The following is a 16,346-nucleotide window of genomic DNA, read 5'->3' on the forward strand; positions in this document are numbered from 1 at the left end:
TCCCCAGTCCCACCCCATAGGCCCTACTCACCCCAGTGCCCCAGGCCGCTCCTGCTGCCCCCGTCACCCCCAGGCCCCCCTCACCCCGCTCTCTCCACTCCCCTGTGTCCCCAGGCAGCGCCACACTGCACCAAGGCCACATCTGGGGGGTGGCAGGGCCGGGGCCAGCGAAAGACCCCCCACAGAGCCCCACACGGCTGGCACTTTCCCTGCGAGGACGCAGCTTTATTGATCTCCTGCCCCGAGCAGCTGGGGGCCCCCGGCGTGGGGCACTGCGGCTGCTGCCCGCCACGTGCGGGGGGCCTCGATGGACCGCCGCCTCCACCAAGCTGCAACGACACCAATGCCGCGGGGAGGCACTGTGGGCGCCTGGCTGCGATGCCACCGGCACCCCGTGGCTCCTGGCCAGGGCGGCTTCCCCGGCAGCACCCCGGGGCCATGCGAGCCCCACGCACCCCCCAGCTGTTGGCATCCACAGGGCCTCCGGACGCCTCCTTGGCCCGCGGGGCAGCAGTGCAGCCACCAGCACCTACCTCCCGACAGGAACGCCAGGTCCTGCTGCTGCAGCCACGCGGTCGGCACTGTGTCCAGGAGGAGGCCTGGCATGAGGATGCCACCGTCAGGGCATGGCCACGGCCACGGCCATCGCCATGGCCCCGACCCCACCTTGACCCCGACCCCGGGACGCGGCTGCGAGCAGTGCCAGAACCCAGCGCTGCCTCTCACCCAGGACGTGGACGGCTGCCGCCTGCGGCGCCACGCAGCTCCCCATGCAGCAGCTGCGGGCTGTGCTCCAGAGCCTCTCCAGCAGCGCGGGGCAGTCTTGGGCCTGGGGCAACGCAGGGGCGCAGGAGCTCGTCGCTGGCTCCAAGCACCCCTCCGTCCCCCCTCCATCCTCCCTCCACCCACGGCCCATGCCCACGTGGCCCCCCGGCGTGGGAGCCACAGGGCGAGCGGCCGGCGCAGGGACACGGCCCCGGCGCAGTGCTCGCTCACCAGGTGCCTGCAGATCTCATCCTGCAGCTCGGCCGCGCTCAGCCCGATGCCCGCAGCAATGCGCTGCCGCACCCTCTTCGACCCCAGAAACGGGGCACACAGGTGCAGGGAGACCTTGCACGCCTGGAAAAGAGCACCGGGCCTGGTCACGGGGATGCTGCGCGCCTGCCCCGGAGCTGAGCGAGGAACCTCGCCGCCGCAGCAGCACCAGCCAGGGCCTGTGGACACGTTGGCAGCCCGCGTGGACAGGAGCGGCTTGAGGGCTCTTACGCTGCAGACGGCTGGGGCCGGGTCCCCGAGGTGCAGCACCAGGCTGGGAAATGCCGCCTCCACCTCTCTGCTGAAAAACGACCTCCTCCCTGAAGCAGAGGAGGCCAGGGTGCCATAGAGGACGAAGGCCGAGCAGCGCAGCACCTCTTCCTCCTGCAATGAGAAAGGCCGTTGGGCAGAGGCTGCGAGCGAGGGTGCCGCGCACGAGCCGCTGGGCCCCTGTGACGGCTCCCGCCTGCTGACAGGAAAGCGAGCGACTCCACTCACCGCCCCCCAGAACGCCCGGCTGGCCCTGGTGATCTCTTCAAAGGCAGAGCCCACGGCCCTCGCCTCCAGCAGCCCCAGCACCTTCGCCAGCACCAGCAGGCTCTCGGCAGCCACCTCTGTGCTGGCCGCGTCCTCCAGGCCTCTGAGCAGCACCGACACCACGGCCGCCCCGTGCCTCCGCAGCTGCAGAGCGACAGGCGCATGAACTGCGAACTGCTCCCACCTCTCACCGCTGCTCTCCGCTGCGGCGCCAAGGACGGCACTTGCCGGAGCAAGCCCGGAGCAAGCCCGGAGCAGACCCCAGCACCAGGAGCCCCAGCCGGCACCCCGTGTCCCCTTTGCCACCCTGATGATGCCAGAGCGAGGAGCGCGGCCTCAGCACGGCCCCGCGCCTGCCCCTGCTCCTCTCTCTGGGCTCCTCAAGCCCCCTGGGCAGCTCTCCACTCCGGGCTGCGCTCAGAGCCCAGGAAAGGCCGCCTCACCTTCGCGGGTGCTCTGCTGGCTGCGTTGCCCAGACCTCTCACGGCCATCTGCCGCACGGTGCTGACGGGGTCGCGCGCTCTCTCCCCCAAGGCCTCTAGGAGCGGCTTCAGCAGCTTCCTCTCCTCCACTAGCTTGTCCTTCATCAGCTGCAATCAAGCCACGTGGCTGCTAGCATCGGCCACGATTCGCACCGCGCGAGACGCAGGAACCCCTCCGAGCCCCCCTGCTCTGCTGCTGCCTCACCTCGGCAAAGAAAGCTGTGGCCGTGAGCCGCAGGTTGGCGGAGGGCGAATCCAGCCAGGGGAAGAGGCTCTGCAGCAGGCGCTGTGGGACGAGCTCTGCGCGGAGCAGCATGCTGCGCACAGAGCACAAGCAGGCTCGTGACACGCAGTCACGCGGGACGGCCGCAGGCCGCGACTCCCACCTTCTCCCGCTCCCACGCAGACACCGCTCTGCACCTCAGCAGAGCTTCCAAGTGCGCAGGAAGCTCCCAGCAGCCCTTTCCCCGGGCGCAGCCCCCGCGACAGGGCAGGGCACATCCCGGGCTCTCACCTCGCCAGGAGACACACGCCGGTGCTGTGAGCCCGGGGCTCTGCCAGGGACGCCCACGCTCCCTGCTCCCGGAGCAGCCGCAGCCACCGACTGTCCAGGCACCTCGCCAGCACCAGCTCCAATGCCGCCACAAAAAGGCTGGTGAAAAAACCCAAAGAAAGCTCCAGGCACAGCAGTTTGGGGGAAGATTTCTCTTCAGCAGAGCCCCGCAACGGCCCCCGGCCGCAACACAGAGTTTATGGGCAGGAACGACCGTGCTGCGGCCAAATCCCCAGGTGCGCTGCCCTGCAGCGACCAGTCCCACCACCTCACGGAGGCAGCCCAGTGCCAGCGGGACAATTGGGTGCTCCTGCAAGGCCATGGACCGCACGACCAAAGACCTGGGGCACAGGCCAGCCCTGCCCCTGCCCCTACTCCTGCCACTGCCGCTCCTCACCTGCCCGGCATGTCAGCGCTCTCCAGGTCCCCAACGGACAGTGCCAGCTCCTCCCCCAGCGTCTCGCTGACCTGCCTCAGAAGGCCGGGAAGCAGGTAGGGAAGCAGGCGCTGGACCAGTGTCTTCCTCTGCAGCACTGACACCACCTCGCAGAGGGCGTGGGTGATCTGCAGAGAAATCCAACCAAGAGCCACCTGGTAAAACAAGGGCTTTTCCCACCAGCCACGGCCCCTGCCAGCCAGGGAGCTTTCACTGTCTCCAATTCTCACTGCAGCGACAGCCTTGCGGCCCAGCAGCAGCAAACTGTCCCGGCTCCCCACACTGCTAACGCTGTCGCCACCCCGGCACAGCACCCCGCGAGGCTCCACGGGCACTCGCAAAGGGCACAAAACTCCCGTGTGCAGAAGCACGAGCTGGAAAGCAGATGTGGAGTGGCACTAATGCCTGGGCCGCTGACCGTACCGTGCGAGGCTCCAGGGCAGCCTGGCTGCTGCCCAGCTCCCGAGTGCAGCACTCGCTCCTGTGGCTGCTCTTTCCCGCTGCCCTTAACTTTTCAGTTAAGCACACCAGGATTTGGCACCCCAGGACGCTTCTCCCCAGGCTCCTCCACACCTCCACCGTGTCGCTGCAAGGGAACAGATGCTTGCCTGTAAGCCCGCATCCCCAGGTACCTGCGGCACCCTCACGAGAGGCCAAACGCTCCCCTCGTCTGCATCGGGGATGGCGATGCCCAGGTCCGGACAGGGAAACGAGCCCATGATCCTGTAGCGCTCGCCTTTCCCGGGGAAAAACCACCTGCTTCTGACCGGGTCCCCCCACGCAGGCACACCCCACGGCTGGGTCTGGCGGCAGAGGGAAGGGCAAGTGCACAGACCTGTCTGTGGGCGGGCACGCCTGGAGGAGGCTGTTGAGCACCGGCTGTGGGTGAGAGTGGGCCAGGAGGAACACGGCCCGCAGCACAAAGCACCTGCGAGCGCTCTGCCGGGTGCTCCGCAGGCAGGTGTAAAGGAGGTGCACGAGTTTGGGCACCTGAAAGGAGGAAGGCAACAAAGAATGGCTCAGCACGTCCTTTCCCCGTCTGTCTTCGGGGCCAACAGCCAACAACAGAGAGCAGCCAAAGGTGAATGCAAAAAATGCCTCTCTCACCTCCTCCTGGAATATTTGCTCTCCGCAATCCCCCAGGAAGGTGAGCGTCCACCGCTCAGCGGCCCACGCGCACATGGGCCTGGTGCACAGCAGGCTCTCCACAATGCTGCTCATGAAGCCTGAGGCCTGGCCTCGGGGGAAATATTTGCAAACGAGCTGGGGAGAAATCAGAAACACAAGCGACCACCTCACAGGCTGCTCAGATGCAAAACTCACGTCCTGACAGCAGCACCCACACACACACACACATACATATTGTGGCCCCCACTCTGCACTCCAGGGGCCAGTTACCTTCGCGATGTTGGTGGAGGTGGCCAGCAGAGACTCAGAGGTGACGGCACTGAGCCTCTCACGCAGGCGCCCGATCTCGTTGGTCCAGGGCGCCACGTCTGTGTTCTCGGCTGCAGCCAGGAGAAAGAGGAGTCATGTTTGCGGGGAACCAACCTCCGGCCACGCGGGTGGATAAGGGAGGACCCAAGGGAGGGTGGCGAAGGCCACGTCAAGCCAGGGCCCCCCAACGTAGCGCAGTGGGTTTGCCAGCCAGGCGAGGGTCCGGCCGCAGACAGGGACGGTCCCTGGCACTGGGGACACCGTCCTGCCCTCAGCAGCGGGGACAGCTCTGCCCGCTCTCCTCACCTCCTGTTCGGAGCAGGTGGCCGAGGCAGGTCACTGCCCACCAGCGGGACGCGGCCGACGTGTCGCACGTCAGAGGCCCCAGCAGTCCCGCCAGGGAGCCGAACCACTCGCAGGCACGGCCTCGCTGTGGGAGCAAGAGGCAGGCAAAAAGGTCACCGGTAGCCCCGTGGCTGCTCTCCCTCTCCTGGCCGCACTGCCCCCAAGCCGCAGCTGACCTGGGGGCAAACGAGGGGCTGCCCTGCAGCCCCAGGAGGCCCCAAACCCAGCACCCGCCCACACAGAGCTCCCTGTGCATGGGGTCCCCGCTCACCCTGTGCTCGCATCTCTCTTCATAAGAGCCCAGCACCTGCACGCACACCTGCAGGGCCCTCTCCCGCTCGCATGCGTGGGCCGAGGTGAGCCAGCGCCGCAGGACCTGGCACAGGCAGACCTGTCTCACCACGGGCATCCTTCTGCTCGACACCCCTCGCTGGCCCTCTCCCTTCCCGACCCTGCTACCTCCGCGGCCCCAGTCTCTCTGGGCGACCCGGCCTGTGGCGAGGAGCCCTTCCCCGTGGGGACCTCCCCACTCCGGGCTCCTGCCGTGGGCAGCATTGAGTTGTGCAGCACCCCTCGCTCACAGCTGCGGCTGGGGAGAAGCTCTGGCTCATCTAGGGGCTCTGCAGGACACTGCAAGCTGCCTGCAAGGAAGCTGCGGCCGATGGCAAAAGCCTGGATACAAACTTTGGGCAAGGGGGCCTGGAACTAGGACCATTCCACTCTCCGCCAATGTGGGCGTTGCACCTAGTTACAGGGAAGCTCCCCTCCTCGGACCAGCCCCACGGGCACGATCCCCACGGCTCTGCCCCGCTCCGGCAGTGGCAACACTTTCCCTGCCACGCCGAGGACGCTCACCTGCACCATGTCCTCGAAGTGGATGGGGGCCAGCTCTGCCCAGAGAAGGGCTCCCATGAGCTGGCCCAGCGCTCGCAGGGACGGCGCCTGCACACCCTGACACCAGAAAGGGGGACTGAGGCCGGGCACCCTGCGGAGACGCCAGCGCAGCCAGCGGCTGCCGGAGCATGGGGTGCCCGGACCTGAGCCCCCACCGAGGGGCAGCTGAGAAGGGCCAGTGCCTACCGGTGAGCATGAAGCAGCCACCGCCGTCTGCCCTCTCCTGTCCATCTGCTCGGGGCGACGAAGGCACACGATGCCCTGGCAGCACAGAGCCAGGAGGTGGCGGTTTTCCTCCCTGCTCAGACGGGGCTTCAGCTTGCTGCCAGCAGAAAAAAGGCACAGAAGACAGAGAGGCCGCTTACTAGCACTCTCCAGGCCGAGTCAGAGGACGACTGCCTTTGGCCCCATCGACAGCCCCAAATCCAACACCCGCAGCCCCAGCCAGACCAGCCAGCTGCGCTGGGACATGCAGTGACTCCCACAGCCCCAGGGACAGACCCTACCTCAACTGCTGCATGGCCACGAGGGCCCGGGGGTGCACCGGGGACTCCTGGGGCTCTTCCTGAATCACCTCCTGCAAGTCACAGGCAGGCACACGCAAGGTGGGCAGCGGGCAGGGGTGCCACAGAGCCTTTCCACCCACCCCGACCAGGGGCTCTGCTGCCAGACCCCGCAGGCACCGGCTCCACCACCCCCATGGCTCCCACCAAGGCCCCGCAGGATGACGTGGCAGCTCCCTGGCGCCCGGACACACCACATTCCCCTGCCACGGCCCTGAGCAGCAGCACCCACGCGCCCCGCCGGCTGGGGATGTGGCTCAGGGCCCTCGGGAGCTCGCGCACTGCCCCAGGAGACCATCGGGCTCTGCACAAACCTGCCCCACGGCAGAGCCCAGAGCTCCCCTGCGCAACGTCCCCGGCTCTGGGCACTCACCAGCAGGGTCTGCAGCAGCTCCCGCTTGCAGCAGAGCTCAAACCTGGGGCCGGCGCCTGCAGCCTGGATGGCAAGGCTGATCTCAGTGACGCTCTGCACCAGGGAGAGCTTCAGCTGCGCATCCTGATCCCAGGGGAGAAAAACACACTTGGAGCTCTTCCAAGGCCCCAGGGCTGAAAGAGCAGCTGGGCTGGGGGGGATCCGCCTCCAAGCACAGCACAGGGACAACACTGTGCCCTCCGGGAGCCCCGCGGAACCCAGCTCAGCACCTGCGCCCCACCAAGGAAACCTCTCCCCTTCTGGGAAGGAGCCTCCCACGGGGAGGGGAGCAGCTGCCCAGCTGCCAGCTGGAAAGACCCCGCAGACCCTGGCCCACGGCAGCAGGGCGAGCAGCACTGGTGCTGGCTGTGACGGGAGAGGTGCGCGTGGCAAGGCCCAGGAGAGGCCGGAGCTGGCGGCACCCGGCCGGCTCTGCCCCGCGCCCCGAGCACCCACCTGGCAGCCCTCTCGGTAGAGCTGCAGGACATTCGCCACCACGTCTCTCTCGACACGGGCGAGCAGCTGCTCCCTGGGGGCGCGCAGCGCCATCCGGCCGTACATCACCAGCAGCGCAGCGCGAGTAGCGCGGGTCCTTCTTGCCTTGCTCTGCCGGGGGGTCGACGGAGAAGCACCGAGACGTCAGCCCGTGGCCCTGCTGTGCCCGGGACCCCGCGCGCTCCCGAGGCGGGAGCTGCCCTGCACCCGACCGGCGGCTCAGCTCCCCACGCACCTCCCGGCAGCTCCCCGCAACAACACCCCGGGCCCTTTACCTTCTTGCGTTTCAAAGTCCCCGTGAACTCCTTCACCAAGGACAAGGCCAGCTGGAAGTGGCTCTCGGCACAGCGGGACACAACTGAAACCATGCCCTGCAGCACAGCAGAAACGGGGAGTCGCTCCAGCCCCAACGCCCAGCCCTGGCTGGCTCCGCTTTCCCCAGGGAAACGGCCGCAAACAGAACAGCAGCAAGGGCTGCAGCAGGGCACGCAGAGCCCCTCTGTCCCAGGGACATGCAGGGGACACGCAGGAAAGCAGGGCGACACGAGGAAACCTCACCTGCGCCTGCCACAGCTCCAGGAAGTTGGCTGCTTTCAGGTGCTCCAAGGTCTGCTCCTGCACGTGGTGGAGACACCCACAAGCTGCCAGGGCCGTGCCGAGAGCCTTGTACAGGAACCGCTGCAAGAGAAGAGGCCGAGCCCCGCCTGTGGTGACAGCCCAGCCTGGCCAGAGAGGGCCAGGCCACACTGGCCCCACTGTGCCAGGACCTGCCGAGGCGCCCGCGGCACCGGCCCCACAGCAGCCAGCGGCCAGCCCGGCCCCGCCGCCAGCTCAGCACAGAGGGGAGTGCAAGCCCCTTCGTGGGGAAAGAGAGCAGGCAGCAGGGAAACCAGCCTGCGCGGCAGAGCACCACCGCCAGCCCTCGCCCTGGCCTGAGTGTCCCCGGGCTCTGCCGCCGCAGCCCTCGGGGCGCACGAGCCACAGCCACGCCACGCAGGGAACAAACCTTCTCCCAGGACAGGCGGGGAGAGCTGCCCAGCTGCCGGCTCAGCTCCTGGCTCAGGCCCACGGTCCAGGCCTCGCTCGCAATGAGCTCCAGAGAGGTTTGCAGGAACTAGGGCAGAGTGGGAGATGAAGCAAACGCCCCCCTGCCCTTGGCCGGGGCCTTTTGCTCATCCAAGTGGCCCCGGAGACTGCCGGGCAGAGCTCCCCCTCGCGACAGCCTGTCTCCTCACCCGCCCCTCTTGCAACCTGCCTCTCGCTCTTCCCCTAATGCGCCACTCGAGGCCCCTGGGCTCGGCACACGCCAGAAGCAGGCGGTGCCACGGCATGGGGCCACGCTGGAGGCCTCTGCCCCAGCCTTCGGCTGCATTTGTGCTCAGCTGTGCCCCACGTGCCCAGAGCAGCTCCTCTGAGCGGGCAGCACCCACAGCTGGGGCAGGCGCCGGGGGCTCGGGACGTGCCCGCACCGCTCGGTGCCCAAACAGGGAGCCCCCAGGTTGCTCCCACCACTTTTCCTGCCCCCCATTTGCCCTATCCAGCAAGGGCCCCCACAGGGACGCTGTACCTTCAGCAGAAGGCTCTCCCACTCGGCCACGTCCAGGGAGCTCGCTGTTGTTCCTGCAAAGCCCGAGGAAGCAAAGCCCTCGCTGTTATCCCAGCGAGCACCACGGCAGAGCCCGGGTGTCTCCTTTGCAGTCTGATGCCCCAAAGCCTCAGGCCACCAGGCTGACAAGCGCCTGCAAACCCGGCACCGTTCCCTGCTGCCAGGCTGGGGAGCTGAGGGCATTTTGCTGCCCCCTCCGCCCCCAGCCTCTCCCTCCCGCCAGCACTTTACCTGCCAGGTGCTGCAGCAGCAGGGGGATGTCTGCGGCCCACTTCGCCCCCACGGCTCCGTGGATCGTGCTGGGGAGCGCCTGCAGCAGCTGCAGGGCCGCGGCTCCACGGCCACCGCCCGCGTGTGGAGCCACTGCCGCCACCACCTAGGCCAGGGCAGGAGAGAGATGGGCTCGCTCCTGCCCCAGGAGCTGTGGCTACCCTGCAGGCAGGCAGGTCAGCACTGCCCCGGCTTGCAGCAGGCAGCCAATGGCTTTGCCCAGGGACTGCCGTGCCACAGGAGGAGCAGGAGCCCCTGACAGGCACCCTGCGACACGCTCCTGCCTCCTCCTGGGGCACCCGGCACCAGCCTCAGCACCATCTCTCCTGCCCTCTGCCCTTGCCCCAGCCACAAAAGTTCTTTCCCCGGGGCCCCGCTACTCACCAGCAGGCGAGCCAGCAGGGCCTGGGGAGCTGGCAGAGCGGCTGTGGGCAGAAAGAAAGGCTGCGTGAGACGCCCAGCCCCACCGGGCCCTGCCCGCCCCATGTCCCAAGCCCTCACGCGGGGCTGAAGGGGACCCCGGCCGCGCCACCTCCGCACAGTCCCTGCCGGGCTCCCGCGCTGAACAGCTGCCGCTGAAGGCAGCCCCAGCACGGCAGGAACCAGCCCCTGGGCCCCGGCAAGAGCTGGGCGCAGCAGCGCCAGGTGGCTCTGCCCCTGCCCCTGCCCCTGCGCGGGGCTGGCAGGGGACGCAGGCACACGCACTGCCCTGCGCCCACCCAGCCTGGCACAGCGTTCCGCGACTTTCTGCTCCCCACCTGGCTCCTCAGACTCCAGGGCCTCAGGCGCTGCCTCCTCTTGCTCCTGCTCTGCCCTGTCCCGTCTCTCGGCCAGGCTGCGCAGGCAGCGGCAGAGCGGGACCATCATGCCCGTGTACTTGGCTGGCACCACGTACCACAGCAGCTTCGGCCACAGGAGCTGCAGGCAAGAACCAGGCCATTTGGCACACTGGCATTTCCACCTCTCCAGTCCAGTTCCCCCATCACTGCCACATCTCTGGCACCGGCCCAGCCCCTCGGCCTTGCTCCTTCCCTAACTCAGCAGCTCCGGTCTCGCCCTGCCTTCCTCCTCCACCTTCTCTCCCTCTCGCCCGCCGTGCTTCGCACCCCTTTCCCCCTCCCAGCACCAGCAAGTCCGGCCCCGCAGAGCTCGCCCCAGCTCTTCTCAGCTGCGCTGGTGGCTAAGGTGGGGGGTCCCAGCGCACAGGTGGAGGACGACTCACTTTGGCCACCGCTCCAGCAGAGACATCCAGCGTGCCCAGCACGTGGGCGCACAGGCTCTGAACAGCCCTTTCTTCCCGCGCTTCCACCATGCTAAGGTTTCCCATTGCCTGCAAGACGCGGGAAACACCCATCACTGCCCCATCCCAGACCTTGCAGTGCACGCGACAGGGAGGCCGCTCCCTCCGGGGCACTGTGGCCGGCGGCCCTGCTGTGCCGGGCTCCCTGCTGCCAGGGACACCCACGGCAACACGGCACGGCCAGGGCATGGGAGGCAGCCCCGGTGCCGCACTCTGCCCTTACCAGTCTGCCCGAGGCCCGGCTGAACTCGCTGAAGAGGTGCCCCACCACGTCCCACGCCGAGCAGCCCAGGGCACTGGAGCGCAGCAGCTCCCCAATGAAATGCAGCACTGCCCTCCTCACCTGCAGTCACAGGAGGCTGCAGTCACGACCCGGCCCAAAGCCCAGCGGAGCTGCCTTCGCCGTGCTGCAGCCCTTCTGGCCGGCCCGCGCAGCAGCAGCCCTCACTCCCTGGCCGCCACCGGCCTCCAGCCCCGGGCCCTGCCTTGGCCTGTGGCTATGGCCTCGCCAGGCTCTGCCCGGGAAAAGGGCTGCTCTGCCCCGGTGGCAGCACCAGCCCTGCCCAAACCAGCTCACCTGGGCCGCGGGGTCATGGCACATGGACTGCACCAGCTTCGCAAAGAGGGGCAGCTTCTCCCTCGTGTCCGGGGCTGCAGGAGACAAGGAGAGGTGGGTGCTGAGGCCGAGCCCCCGTTCCTGCAGGGATTCGTCACAGCTCCCCGGCTTTCCATACACAAGCGGGGCAAAAAAGCAGGGCCAGACTGCGCATCAGAAGAAGCAGCAGCATCCCAGGGGGACGCCATTTTTCCAGCCTGCCTTACTGACCGTCAGAGCGGACCAGAGCTTGCAGCACTGCCACGGCTGCCACGCGATCGGCCTTGCTCCCGTTCCTCAGCTTGTAGTAGAGGAACTCGATGGTCTCCTCCGGGCAAATTCGGGCTGTGGGGAAGAAATCACGCTTGGCATCAGTGAGCAGTGTCTTCCCACTCGGGCAGGTTCGCAAGAGAGCTGCTGGGACACAGCGGTGCGGCACCAGCTCGCCTCTGCTTACCCTGCAGCACCATGCAGCGGCACAGCTCTGCTCTGTGCTCTGGGCTGGGCGGCTCCATCTCATCGCAGAGCTGTGGGAACAAGGCACGTTTCAGAGAAAGCCGGATCGGCGGGGAGAGGGACAGAAAAGCAACCGCACTGTCAGCGCTCGTCTCGCGGGTGGCTCTGGGCACAGAGCCACAACCAGAGCCCCGAGCCCCAGGCACACGCAGAGCTGTGCAGCAGCCAAGGCTGCCCAGGAGCCCCAGGCCAGCGACGCGGCACCAGGCCTTACCTGCTGGTGCACAGCAGTGGCGATGGCCAGATGCCTGGCCCGGGGCACGCGGGTCTGAATGTCTGCCACAGCCCCCAGGAAATAGCCGAGACTCTGCAAGGGAGTGTGGGAGGGAGGGAGAGGGCGGCTGTCACTGCGAGCCACCCAGAAAGCGAGAAAGCAGCATCGCTGGGAGATGCCGCGGCTGGAACCCACTTGCAGGGAAACCCCAGCCCCGCACGGGGCTTCTGGCTCATCCTTCCCACAGAGCAGCACCGCGAGGTCTCTCCTCCACGCAGCCCTGCCGGGATGGCCTTTCCTGGCACACTGCCCCCCCTTGCACCTCTCCCCGTCACAGGGGCTGGACGCGGCCCTGGGCATGAGGGCAGAGCTCCTCACACACTCCCAGCCCCGGGAGGCGGCGCAGCCTCCCCTCCCAAGCCACTCGCCCCAGCCACTCACCACTCCCTCCTGGCCCTCCCGCCATGCTGGCTTCTTCCAGCATGAGCCCAGAAAGCCCCGGGCCCCCATTTCCTCGTTCCTGCTCCAAGGGACCTGGCTCCTTCCAGCACCCCACAGCTCCCCGACACCTCGCGGCCCCCCCTTGGCCCCTGGCCGTGCCATGTCCCGCACAATGCCTCACCACGGTCACCCCAAAGGGGTCCCAGACTTCCCGATACTGGTGCAGCAGCCAGAGGAGATGCTCCCAGGCGTGCTCACGGTGCTCCTCCACGTGCAGGAGGACACCCATCATGGCACCCATCGCCCTGAGCACAGCCTGCTTGACCTGCCGAGAGACGGTGACACGCCGTGTCAAGGGCTGAGGGTCTCTCCAGCCCTCACCTCCCCCAGACACCAGCCTGCCCTTCCCGCACGGGGGCTTCCCCTTCCCTGTTGCCCCTGGTGAGAAGGGCTCGCTGGCCAGCACAGAGAGCATTTCCTCCCGGCACCCCCAGCCTCCCCCGTCGAAAGGCCCTGGCATTCGGCCGCTTCCCAGAAGGCAGCCCCCAGTCCCCGGACTCCCGGCTCGGGGCGCTTTCGCGACCAGCCTGCTCCCTTTGGCCCCTCGCACAGTGCTGCGGACAACCCCACTGCTGCCCACGGCTGCGAGAGCAGCAACACTCACCTCTTCCTCCTCGCAGCACCGCCGCTTTCTGCTCACGTAGCAGAAGAGCGGGTAAACGTGGGCACAGAGCTGGGCAGGCCCCAGGCGAGGGAAGGCACCTTTCTCCCCCTCGCGGAAGTACATGCTTATGCCGCTGCACCACTGCTCCAGAACTGCAGCACAAGAAGGGAAACAGGATCGCACCAAAGTCTCTGACTGGTGAAGACCTTGCACTGGCCCCCGGGCCTGCTTTAAGCCCAGGCCAGGCTCGCCAGGGCACAGGTTGCAAGGAGATCTGCCTTCAGGGACGCGTTGTGCCATGGTCTGAGACACCTGGATGGCAACGCTGCCTTGTTTCTCCCCTCTTCCGCCCCAGCACCACACCTCCTCCTCCGCACAGCCTCGCTCCCTTCCACCACTGCCCGCTGCAGCCCCGGCCTCCCCCTTCCCAAACGCCTGCCCCTCAGCACACGCTTGGAGGTTTTGGCTGTTCTTTCCCATGCTCTCCCTTCAAGCCCACCAACACAAAGCCAGGCTGCCCTCAGGGAAAGGGAGGAGAAGGGGGGGAAACAAAACTGGGCAGAGCTCCGCCAAAGGCAGCTAAAACCGGGAGGCAAGTGCGGGAGCAGAGACCAGGCAGGGACCCAAGAGCTCCTCAGGGCACCTGCACCCAGCACCATCCTGGCCAGCCCACGGACCCCACCCCCAGCGGCACCCGCTGCTCCCGCACGTTGAGGGCACTTGGCGGCTGCTGAGGCTGGAGCTCGCCGCAGGCTCAGCCCTGCCGTGCCGGCCCCGAGACCCCGGCGAGGCACCCAGGCCCACCCCGATCCCTCCCCCTCCCCCTCCCCCTCCCCCTTCCCCTTCTCCTTCCCCTTCCTGTGGCCCAACCATGGACCCAAAACTCACCGCCGCAGACGGCGCACAGCATCCGGCCGCTCCCCACCTCGCTCAGCACGCCGCGCAGGGCTGACAGTGTCGTTGCCGCAAAGGGCACGCACTGCAGGGCTGCAGAGAGGGCAGGGGTGGGCGACCCTGTCAGCCAGAGCCGCCTTGGCCCGCGGGCTCCATCCCCCGGCAGCGCTGCCGCGCCAGGGCCAAGGCTACGGGGCCGCGGGGCTGTGCCGGGGCAGGGGGACGGGAGAGCTGCCGCAGCACTGGGAGAGGCCCCGGCACGAGGAGGCTCCTGCCAGGGTGCCCATGTGCCGACGGCCTTCCCCGAGGTGCGTGGGAAAGCCCTGGGCACAGCGAGGGCGATGCAGGGCAGAGCCTGGCGTGTTTGGTCTCTGGCGGGTTCCCTCCAGCCCAGCCCAGACCGTTCTGGGCAGGGGCAGGAGTCCCGTCTCCCGCCCGGCACCCGCTGCAACCCGCAGCAGCAGGCTGGGGGGGCCGTACCGTAGCGTGTGGCGAGGTTGCGCAGGGTGATGAGGACAAACTCCTCCGACGTCTCCTCCAGGGCCTTCAGGTGGCCCTGCAGCGCCGACACCACGTCGCACAAGTGGGAGCGGGCCAGCGCCACCAGGATATCACTAGCCGCCGTCCTCACGGAGGCCGTCCCACCCTGGAAGACAGCAGCTCGCGTGTGGCAGGAGCACGACCGGCCGTCTCCCACGGCTCGGCCTCCAGGCAGGACACACAACCCGTAACTTGACTCCGACCGTCCCTCGCTCACAAACAGCCCCGCGGCCACCTCTCTGCACAGCCCCGGGCCACCGCCCCAACCCCCCGCCAGGACAAGTCCCAAAGGCTCTCCATAGGACGGCCAGGCCGGGCGCCGGCGTCCGGGGTCACCCTCAGAGAGAACAAGCTCACCTGGGCCGCTCGCAGGTCCTCCAACGCCACTGCTATCACTCTGTCCACCTCAGAGCTCTGCAGATGGCTCTCGTCGCCCCACAAGACGCTCTCCAGCTCGCGGTAGGTCTCCGCTCTGCTGCCCTGGGGACACACCGCACACGGCAGCGATGGGACATGCCGCCCCGCAGCAGCTCCGCCACGCTGACGCCGCGGACGAGCTGCCGGTGCCGCTCAGCACAGCCGTCGGGAGCAGGCGAGAAACCCAGCACTGGGATTTCCTGACCCCGCCCCCAACCCCGGGGACACCGCCACCTCCTGTGGGAAAGGAGGGCACGCGGGAGCCTCCGCCCAGCACCACCGGCAGGATCAGCGTTTTGGGATGAGGCGCAGCAGGAGGGCAGAGGTGCCGCTGGGCGAGATCAGCCTGCGGCACTCGGGGAAGCCAGGGTGCTGCAGGGAGCCCTCAAACCCCACGCAGCCCCGCAGGACGCCCCCGCCTCACCTCGGCGTCTTGCAGCCGGTTCAACAGAGAAGTCACCACGGTGGCAAAGGTAGCGATGGCCACAGGGACAGACCCGGCCGCCTTGCCGCCGTCCTCGCCACGCGCAGGTCCCGACTGGGCACCTACCCAAGTGAAGAAACCTGGAAGGAAAGCAACCGAGGGTTTGCATCGCTCCAGCAGCCGCAGGGACGGGCCCCGAGTCGGGCAAACGTCTCCCCAGCCGGAGCATGGGCCCGCAGGAGAGGCCGGTGGAGCCGGCTCTGTGCAGCCTGGGGAAGAGCAGCCCGGGGCAGCTTGGGGCTGGCCCCAAGCGCGTGACCCTGGCTCTCCCTGTGCCAAGAACATGGGCACCAGCAGGTCCCTGTCCCCCCCACCAGCGTGCTGGCAGGCGTGGTGCTGAGCGCGGTGCCGGTCCCCACCTCGGAGCGCTCGCAGCACCCCCATCGCGGCAGGACTCCCTATACAGATGTGCTGCTCCACCAGCACCTCCTCCCACGGGAGCCGCGAGCCACTGGGCCAGCGCCGGCCTCGGGGAGGGGGGGGACCCACAAGGGCCACTGTGACACGCGGGGGCCCCAACGCCTCACAGAGGGCTGCTGGCAACGTGAGGCTGGGGGGGGGCAGGCACCGGGGACACACCCCCACACACCCCCCCCCAAACGTGGCACTGTCCCAGGCTCCAGCGCTCGCGGTCGCTCCTCGGCCCCCAGCCCTTTCCAGCGGCGACTGTCTCCTGCCGTCACACAGGGGCAAGTGCTCCGGCAGAGAGGCCCTGGGAGCCAGTTTGCGCCATTGCTCACACAAGCACCTGGTCATTCGGTCGCCTAGAAAGCCTCGCTGGCACCCGGGGCCTGACGGCATCGGGCCACAAGCTGCCAGGTCACGCAGGCTGCAAAGCTGCTCTCCAGTCCCCCGGCCAGCCCACAACACAAGCGTTTTGTTTAGATGTAGCAGCACTAACTCATTACAAGGTCGTGGAATAAAAGCTGGTGCCAGGTGGAAGGCAACGTTATCGCCCTTCCCTCCGGATTTAGGAGCCGCGTCCCTGCAGCCTCGACGAGCCTTCTGATAGACCCGGGCTCCCTGGGCTCAGCACTGCACAAAGGCAAAGCAAAGCTGGTCTTTGCCCCACAGTTCTTGCAAGAGTCCATACTTTAAGAAATTCTTAATTACACAATCTAAATTTAGAACTGATTCACTTCTAATACAACTCAGATATCTTTATATATTTTTAACTTTAAAGGTTGAACTTGTTCAGCTTTCCACGTCTCTCGAG

At 67.6% G+C, this 16,346-nt stretch overlaps 1 protein-coding gene and 1 long non-coding RNA gene across 2 annotated transcripts; both read right to left on the bottom strand.

Moving 5' to 3' along the window:
* Nucleotides 1–200: 200 nt before the first annotated feature.
* Nucleotides 201–1,079, bottom strand: LOC135328079 (uncharacterized). Its single transcript, XR_010388808.1, has 4 exons — nt 997–1,079; nt 727–829; nt 534–599; nt 201–329 (listed from the first exon to the last, which is right to left on the bottom strand). It is a non-coding gene; the product is annotated as an uncharacterized LOC135328079 (long non-coding RNA).
* A 16-nt stretch (nt 1,080–1,095) lies between these two features.
* Nucleotides 1,096–15,477, bottom strand: LOC135328179 (maestro heat-like repeat-containing protein family member 2B; the record flags this gene model as incomplete). Its single annotated transcript, XM_064510626.1, has 37 exons — nt 15,071–15,477; nt 14,587–14,709; nt 14,170–14,335; nt 13,701–13,782; nt 12,796–13,282; nt 12,313–12,456; nt 11,691–11,783; nt 11,418–11,487; nt 11,192–11,305; nt 10,943–11,016; nt 10,589–10,708; nt 10,288–10,395; nt 9,824–9,983; nt 9,450–9,490; nt 9,027–9,171; nt 8,757–8,809; nt 8,196–8,303; nt 7,748–7,867; nt 7,465–7,560; nt 7,151–7,300; nt 6,656–6,778; nt 6,226–6,296; nt 5,906–6,041; nt 5,681–5,776; nt 5,097–5,201; nt 4,787–4,910; nt 4,442–4,551; nt 4,151–4,306; nt 3,879–4,033; nt 3,467–3,629; nt 3,005–3,171; nt 2,569–2,706; nt 2,260–2,371; nt 2,016–2,162; nt 1,534–1,716; nt 1,267–1,419; nt 1,096–1,119 (listed from the first exon to the last, which is right to left on the bottom strand). Coding segments are annotated over exons 1-37 (4,962 nt in total), but the record flags the coding sequence as incomplete, so codon positions are not given.
* Nucleotides 15,478–16,346: the final 869 nt, after the last annotated feature.

This window comes from Dromaius novaehollandiae, chromosome 4, assembly GCF_036370855.1.
Source record: "Dromaius novaehollandiae isolate bDroNov1 chromosome 4, bDroNov1.hap1, whole genome shotgun sequence".
NCBI lineage: Eukaryota > Metazoa > Chordata > Aves > Casuariiformes > Dromaiidae > Dromaius > Dromaius novaehollandiae.